Source organism: Callorhinchus milii, unplaced genomic scaffold (assembly GCF_018977255.1).
Source record: "Callorhinchus milii isolate IMCB2004 unplaced genomic scaffold, IMCB_Cmil_1.0 Scaffold31, whole genome shotgun sequence".
Classification (NCBI taxonomy): Eukaryota; Metazoa; Chordata; class Chondrichthyes; order Chimaeriformes; family Callorhinchidae; genus Callorhinchus; species Callorhinchus milii.
In genome coordinates, this window is record NW_024704772.1 from 3141777 (window position 1) to 3150668 (window position 8892).

Consider the following 8892-nt stretch of genomic DNA (forward strand, 5'->3'; position numbering starts at 1 on the left):
GTGTGTGTCCATCAACATGTGTGTATATCAGGGTTGGTGCGTGTGCGCGCAGGGTGTCGGTGTGTGCTTCAAGCTCTTTACACGAACTTGCTTGCGTTGCTGACATAGTGTTTCGTACATCAGCGTCTGTGCTCACGTGCGCACGTCCTTCGCGCCAGTGTTTGAGCTCCTGAGGTCCCGGTGACGCGAGCAAGAACAAAGTCACCAACTCCCCTCCTCGCAGTGGATCCCGCGCCTGATCACGTCGTCGAGACTTCTCAAAGCGCTTCACAGGACACGCTGTAAAGTGGAGTGACTCGTGCAGGTCGTCGGCAAACGCGGCGGCCAATTGCCCCCCCAGCGACGTCCCCACACACAGTCGTGGATTGAGTGGAACTCCATCCCCCGGTGCCTTCGCCGCTTCCTCCCTTTCCTCTTCCAAGGCCGGTCTCACGACCTTTCTCTTTGACCGTACCTTCAGCTCTCCTCTCGACTCTCTACCCCCTCCTCCCTTCCCTCACCATTTCCCCCCAATGCTCAGGTCCTGAACCAACTGTACAGCGCCCGACATGAAAGGCGCTCTATAAATGGAATCTTCTTGTTGTGTGACTCAGTTATTATTTATTTAAAAAGCAATTGACGAACAACCAGGTTCCTACTTACCTCTGGTAAACAGAAGCGTACGTGTGTGTGTGTGTAGTAAGGAAACTTGACCAACGTTTCACCCCATCCCACCCGGGAATTGAACCCGGGTCCTCTCACTTGCGATGCGAGCGCTCTGACCCCTGAGCTACTGGACTTCATAACTGTCAGCTGGAGAACACAGGACTCAGTAACCACCGAAGGACGAGTCACTTTGAGATTTTATTGAAACGCAACCTTCAGATCAGAACCACTCTACGTGAGAGATGGTTCATAGCCAAAGAGGCAAAGATAAACACTGAAGATACGATGGCCGCCACAGCTAGAGCCAGAGCCACAATGAACGCAGCTGATCCTGGGAAGAGAGGAAGCGGTTATAATAATAAGCATTTCACAGTACTTTATCACGTCATCGAGACATCTCAAAGCACTTCACAGGATACGCTGTAAAGTGTATTGACTATGTATTTTGTGGGCGAAACGCAGCAGCCAATTGCGCACAGTAGTGTCCCCACAAACAATCGTAGATTGAAGTGACCAATTTTTTTTTAAGGGATTATTACCCTCCTGCCAATCAACTAAGAACCAGGTTCCTACTTACTGTAAACAGGTGTGGGTGGGTGTGTGCACACACTAAACACCTCAGCTCTTAGGAACATAAGTAGGCCATTCAGCCCCTCAGGTCCATTCCGTTATTTCATTTGACCACAGTACCTCAACCCCAAATAACCACCTTTGCTCCACGACCGGAACAAGTGATATTTACATGGCACGTGTCACGTTGGGAGGATGTCCCAAGGCGCTGGATAGTCAGGGATTTGAACCCAAGCTGGGGGTTGGGATCAGGAGGGGTGGAGGGCAGTGAGGTAGGAGGGCGACTGAAGGCGCGGTCGAAGAGGAGACAGGAACAGATTCGCATGTTATCCACCTGAAGAGCTGCTCGTTGAACGCTGAGACAAGGCATCGTCCAGCTTTGAAGCCACGAGCTCTCCCGAACCGTAATCGAAGATCACCAAAGGCCCCACCATCACCTCGGCTTTTCGTTCTCCATGGGCAAAGCTTCCTGCAGCACAGAGGGAAAAGACCAACCACTCAATAAATATCACACAGTCAAGTTTGACAGAGTCCTGTAGCTCAGTGGGTAGAGCATTTGCCTCGCAAGCGAGAGGACCCGGGTTTGATCCCGACAGGTAAACAGGCGTGTGTGTGGAGTAAGGAAACTTGCCTAAGGTTTCATCCTGTCCCGGCTGGGAATCAAACCCAGGTCCTCTTGCTTGCAAGGTGAGGGCTCTAACCAATCTCTAACCAATACACTACAGGACTCCAGTAAAAGTCCCATCATTTGAGGGGTTACAATCCAGATTACATGACATTGTCTCAACATACCTGGTTCAGAGTTTAGAGCTCGCTTTCCTCTGGAAAGAAAACCCCCTCCACTTGATCCACAGTTGTCTAGTTCACAGCAATTGCACACAGCATCCAAACCTTCTACTGAGACCCACCTGCAGGTCAACAAATCCTTGTTAGAGCAAGCAACTTTTGGTCAGCCAGGTACCTTAACATGTTACCATGCTTAAGGAGTATCTGAACCCATGTTCTACACACATTATGTGGAAGGTTCTCCATGTCTGAAATGCACTTCCACTGTTTTTTGGTCAGACGGGTATCTGACACATGCGGAAACCCATCACCGTCTCCAAACCTCCCACCTACACATGGAAATTCCAGAGATAGATTGTTGGGATGGAATACACACTCTCTCTGGAGTGATGCAACCTAATTCCAGAAGGTATTAGGCGCAGGTCAGCTGTTCTCCAGAGTGTATTGTGATGACTGCTGGAGACAAAAAAGGTCAGAGGAAACCACATAGCTTGCCATTGAGCACTATCTGGTGAGCTTCCCACTGCTCCATCAGTTCTATCCATTAAGGCTTTGGCTTGCAAGGTTAAGAACATAATTGCAAGACGAAAGAAGGTCCATCTCTTTTGTGTTCCAGCTGGCACAGACATGGACCGAATGGCCTCCTTCTGTGCTGTATAATTCTATGATCCTGGCAGTCGCGTGCACAAGTCATGTCCTAAACTATATACTGTATCCCAAGATATTATTTTCCCTACAGAAATCCATCTCTTACTTTTGAAAGAAAGGCACCAAGTGAGAAGACTGCCCAAATGTCAGTCTGCCCTTCCAAATCCTGCCACCACACCAGGCTAGTATATGGGCAATGCCCAGGAATACTGTAGACCCACCTGGCACAACAACTTGCATTTATATAGCACCCTTCACATGGGTAGTGTCCTGGAGCGCGTCACATTGGCAGAGACAGACAACCAGACTATGGAGAGGCAACACTAATGGAGGTTTACTTACACATTGCTTGACTTATCGACCCAACAGGCTTTGTTCATAGAGTCAATGGCCTTATCCACTGCGGCTGAAACCTTCAGGTGGCACGTAATGAATATCTACAGAGCAATGAATAGTTATTCTCCACTTTACTGCTGGGGGTGGGGGGGGGGGGGAGAGAAACAGAACAACAGACTGAAGTAAACATCTTATGTGTTTGGGTACATTATCGACAAGTCAAAGCCTTGCACCTTAATAAAATAAAACAGCGTTCTCAATATAATCCTTGTATTTGTTATCTCGTCTTCGAGACGTCTCAAAGCACTTTACAGGATATACTGTCAAGTAGGGTGACTATATTTTGGGGGCAAAACTCAGCAGCGTCCCCACAAACAGTTGTGGATTGAGTGACCAAATTTTTTTAGTGATTATTACCCCAGGAAAGCGATCCGCCAATCGACCAACAACCAGATGTCTACTTCCTGCTAAGGGAACAGAGGTGTGTGGAGTATGAAAGCTTGCCTAAAGTTTCATCCTGCCCCAAGAATCAATCCCAGGTTCTCTTGCTTGGGGTGGGGGGGGGGGGTGAAAAGACAGGATCAAAGGGCTTTCTTACAGAGTTCCGATGGTCCTCATGGAAGCGAAATGCGTCCAGGAGGAGCCGTAGCTTATCCTCTTCAGCTCTTGGTGATACAAAAGAGGAAAACGAGCCTTCGTCTCTGCTGTCCACTAGGCACCTGTGTGACAAGACGAGTGGGATTGAGGTTAATTGAGTCAGTACAGTCCTGAAGTTCAGTGGTTAGAGCGCTCACCTCGCAAGCGAGAGGACCTGGTTTCAATTCCTGGGCAGGGTGAAATGTTGGGCAAGTTTCCTTACTCCACACACACGCGCCTCCGTTTACCAGCGGTAAGTAGGAACCTAGTTGTTAGTCAATTGGCGGATCACTTTTCCGGGGGTAATAATCCCTCCAAAAAATAGATGAAAAACATAATCTGGTCACTCAATCCACAACTGTTTGTGGGGACGCTGCTGGGTGCAATTGACTGCCACGTTTCACCCACAAAATACACAGTCACTACACTTCACAGTATATCCTGTGAAGCGCTTTGCAACGTCTTGATGACTTGATAAGGCGCTGTATCAACTGCAAGGATTATCATCATCAATGGGCATCGGAGACTTCCAGCGAAGGTCCACTCACCCATTGGAGTCAATGATGGAGTATCTGGGGCTGGAGGTCTTGTTTGGGGTCAAGGTGGCCACACAGCGGTCAATCAACACCCTGAGATCCAAATGGTTCCCAGTCTCAACCGAGGCCTCGATGTGAATGAGCTCCCCCAAGTGGTAGACATTGGAAGCACGCTCCGCACTCCAGTCATCTGAAACAGCAACACAGCATCAGGGGGACGTCCCAAGGCGCTGGGACACTCACTTATCTGGACCCGAGTTGGTGGTTGGGATCAGGAGGGGTGGAGGGCAAGGATAGGAGGGTGATCAAAGAGGAGATACAAGGATCACAGTTGTTGGGATAACTTGTTTGGCGAGGTTGATTGCTCAGGTGAGACTCAACAGCAACTAACCGTTCATCAGCCGCAGTGAGAATGCCAGGCGTTCCTCCCCGGTTTTCGTGGAGCTGAAAGGTCTCCAAGTTGGTTTGATAGCGTGGCTGCTCACGTTTTGGTGCCTGGAGGAGAGGAGAGAGGCAGTGGTGAGGTGGAAAGTAATGGCAGCACCTCTTCAGATGCAGGACGTGTTTATATTTTATTGTGGAGACCTGTAGTGCAGTTGTTAGAGCACTCGCTTTGCGAGCGAGAGGACCTGGGTTCGATTTCCAGGCTGGGCAAAACCTTAGGGAAGTTTCCTTACTCCACACACACCTCTGCAGTAAGTAGGAACCCAGCTGTTAGTCATTTGGTGGATCATATTCTGTGAAGCATCTTGAGACATCTCAACATAAGGTGCTATATCAAATGCAATCACAATAACTACAGTTACTCCTATTACCTGCGATACAAGCACTGGATGGGAACTACTGCCCCGTTCGTTCTGAGGATAACGGTTCCAATTGGTCTGGGCTCATAGGACAGGTGTGTAGAGTAGTTCAGATAGTCTGCAGACATCTGTGGGGAGATGAGACAACAGTAAATACGTTCACACAGCACCTTTCTTGACAGGAGGACGTCGCAAGGCGCTGGACAGTCAGGAATTAGGAGCCAAGATGGGGGTTGGGATCAGGAGGGGTGGAGGGAAGACAGGGAGGATTGGGATAGAAGTGTTTTTAAGCATAACTGCAAATCATGCCTCCAACCTTAAGCCACAAATTCTCTACACAGATTCCTCTCCCTCCTCCCAATAGAAAAAGCAACAAGTGAATATTCAATCCTACTTTACCGTCACAACAGTGCCACAGGCACCCAGCCCCACTTCAAAGAGGACACGACCCATCCTATCCTGGCCACTGGAGCCACAATTACTTCCCAAGGTCAGGTCAGCAGCTTGGATCAAGTGGCCGCTTCCAAACAGGTCTCTAGACACAGTCACCAGCAATTGGCGTTCAGTGCACCTCACCAGGACTGCAGGCAAGGGAGAGATGCCTTCTGCCACACCCAAATCACTGCTCGTCTGTGGGGCATGGAAGTCAATAATCCTGGCAGAAGGCTGCGCTTGTCTCCTCCGCAACCTCATCTCTTGCAGACTGTTGGCCCCACAAACTGTGCCAATGATAGCCACCAATATCAGACACCATCTCCTGCCTGGACAACCCATCTCACAATCTCTCTGAACTGTTCCTACAATGATCCACCAACTGACGAGCCAGATAATCAGATAGCCCTTTATATTGTATCCTCCAACAGAGTACACACACCTGTCGACTTACCTGCTCACCTGTTCCACATGGGATTGTAACAAGCAATTGATGCATTTCACTCATCCACACGTGGTTGCAGCTGAGAATGGTGGCCGGCTTCAATGAATGGCTCCTCTGTTAACTGACTGCAGACCCAATATTATTCCCAATTAAGTGATCTGAGCTGCATCCATGCAGCCTGATCTGGTAAATTTTAATCTCCTTTCAGAGCCTTGACCTCTCCCCCAACACTTCACACCCACCCTGGCATTATTCTGTCATCGAGACATCTCAAAGCGCTTTGCAGTCGCTGTAAAGTGTAGTGACTGTGTGCTTTGTGGGCAGAATGCATATAGAATGTATCAGTTATATATGTCTAGGAGTGAGTGTGTATAATGTGGTATAGATTGTGTAGGGCACAGTATAGGATGTATATGTTGTATATGTTGAGCAGAGGGAGTGAGCAGTGCAGGCCACAATATTGGGGGTGAAAGAGAGGAGAAGGGCAGCCGTGACTCCACACACCACAACCCCCGTATCATCAGGGGGTCAGACCCCATTCCAGCCCCCATCCCTGGCCCTGAAATACAAACACAGGAAGTGAGCAGTACAACAACAACAACTGATCTTATATGTTGCCCTCCATGTAGGGTTGCATCTCAGAGCAGAGTCTGACTCGGAGCTGGGGTGAGGGGGCCATAAGCACAGTTGAAGAGGTAAGTTTTTAGGCAGGACTTGAAAGAGGGGAGAGAGGGGGCAAGGCAGAGGGATTGAGGGAGAGTCTTCCAGAGTTTTGGGGCGCACTGGCCGAAGGAGCATTAATCCGTAATTACAGCCGGTATCCCTAAAATTACACACTACACCCTAAAATCACTGCCTGCACCCCACAGAGACAAAACACACATGGTCACTACACTTTACACTGTTTATGGGGCGCTGCTGTGCACAATTGGCTGCCGTGTTTCGACCACAAAATATACAGTCACCACACTTTACAGCATATCCTGTGAAGCGCTTTGAGACAGCTCTCTGACCCACTATCCCCCTACCTGCCCGTACCCTCCGTTCCTCCGGCTCCGGTCTGCTCCACGTCCCCCGCCCCAACCGCCCTACCATCGGTGGTCGGGCCTTCAGCCCCGAGGCTCTGGAACTCCATCCCCAGTGCCTTCGCCACTTCCTCCCTTTCCTCCTTCAAGGCCGGTCTCACGACCTTTCTCTTTGACCTTCAGCCTTCAGCTCCGCTCTCGACTCTCTACCCCCTCCTCGCTCCCTCCCTTCCCTCCCCTCACCCTGACCATTTCCCCCCCAATGCTCGGGTCCTGACCCAACTGTACCGCGCCTTGGGACGTCCTCCCGACGTGAAAGGCGCTCTATAAATGGAATCTTGTTGTTGTTGTTGTTGTTGAGGTGCAAAGCGCTGTATCAAATGCAAGGATTATTATTTTGATACACAGGCGTTACACATAAGTGATTGTAGGAGTTATATCAGATCCAAGCCCTATTCACAGTGCTTTGCTCAATTTGGAGTTGAGGTACAAATCAGCCATAGAATGGCAGAACAGGCTTGAGGGGCTGAATGGCCTACTCCTGTTCCTATGTTATTGGTAGTTTTATCCAGTAAAGAGTTGTGGGTGGTGGGGGAGTTTGCTGTGGTATGCTCTCGCCACTACATCAGGGTTGAGGAGTGGGAATGAATGAGGAGGGGTTCCAATGTTACCAGATTGGTGGGGGTTCACACCCAATTGGGTGTTTTTGTCGCCCTGTGCGTCGATCAAGGAAATCTGCCTAAAGTTTTGCCCGCGCTGGGAATCAAACCCAGGTCCTCCCGCTTGCGAGGCGAGCACTCGAACCAATGCATGAAACCGCAACTTGAGGCGGCTGCCAAACTTTTAACAAAATGTTAATTTAATTCAAAACTGCAAACATTTTCCCCTTTGAGGTTCACAACAACAGTTTGCATTTCCGTAGCATTTAAACCTAAACCGACCACTCTGCTCTCACCCTAACCCTTAGGAGCCAGCGCGTACTGGGCTGCTTTTAGGGATAATATTTGGTGGAATTTTTGGGCTCCAAACGTTTCTTGCAACCCTGATTGTGGGAGGGGTGGGGGGTAATGGGAGGGGGAATTGGGGGAAATGGGAGGGGGATGGGGGAAATGGGAGGGGAATGGGAGGGGGATGGAGGGGGAATGGGGGGGAATGGGAGGGGGATGGAGGGGGAATGGTGGGAAATGGGAGGGGGATGGAGGGGAATGAGGGGGAATGCAGGGATTATGGGAGGGAAATGAGGGGGAATGCAGGGATTATGGGGGCAATGAGGGGGAATGCAGGGATTACGGGGGCAATGAGGGGGAATGCAGGGATTATGGGGGCAATGAGGGGGATTGCAGGGATTATGGGGGCAATGAGGGGGAATGCAGGGATTATGGGGGCAATGAGGGGGAATGCAGGGATTATGGGGGGAATGAGGGGGAATGCAGGGATTATGGGGGGGGTGAGGGGATTGCAGGGATTATGGGGGGATGAGGGGGATTGCAGGGATTATGGGGGGATGAGGGGGATTGCAGGGATTATGGGGGGATGAGGGGGATTGCAGGGATTATGGGGGATGAGGGGGATTGCAGGGATTATGGGGGATGAGGGGGATTGCAGGGATTATGGGGGGATGAGGGGGAATGCAGGGATTATGGGGGGATGAGGGGGATTGCAGGGATTATGGGGGGATGAGGGGGATTGCAGGGATTAAAAGCCAAGGATGGAATCAATCAGTCAGCACAGGGAGGGAGGGGCGGGCACTCAGTGGTGATGGATAGGCACGTTGACCAATAGGAGGCAATGAGGTGGCTCTCATCGGTGATGGACAGGCAAGTCAACCAATACGAGGGGATGGGGGGGCACACACTGGTGATGGAGAGGCAAGCCGACCAATAGGCGGCACTCGCTGGTGATGGACAGAGAAGTCGACCAATAGGAGCGGACGGGGTGGGCACTCACTGGTAATGAACAGGTAAACCCACCAATAGTATGGGACGGGGCGGGTCTAGCCGGCGCGTCACCGGCGGGGAAGGACCCAATGA

General features: G+C 50.6%; 1 protein-coding gene across 1 annotated transcript; it reads right to left on the reverse strand.

Moving 5' to 3' along the window:
• Nucleotides 1-1502: 1502 nt before the first annotated feature.
• On the reverse strand, nt 1503-5428 carry LOC103190875 (zona pellucida sperm-binding protein 3). Its single transcript, XM_007911781.2, has 8 exons — nt 5360-5428; nt 4973-5088; nt 4549-4652; nt 4170-4347; nt 3584-3704; nt 2992-3086; nt 2008-2123; nt 1503-1684 (listed from the first exon to the last, which is right to left on the reverse strand). The coding sequence occupies exons 1-8, from the start codon at nt 5411-5413 to the stop codon at nt 1542-1544; spliced, it is 927 nt and encodes a 308-aa protein (XP_007909972.2). The 5' UTR covers nt 5414-5428; the 3' UTR covers nt 1503-1541.
• Between the last annotated feature and the right edge of the window lie 3464 nt (nt 5429-8892).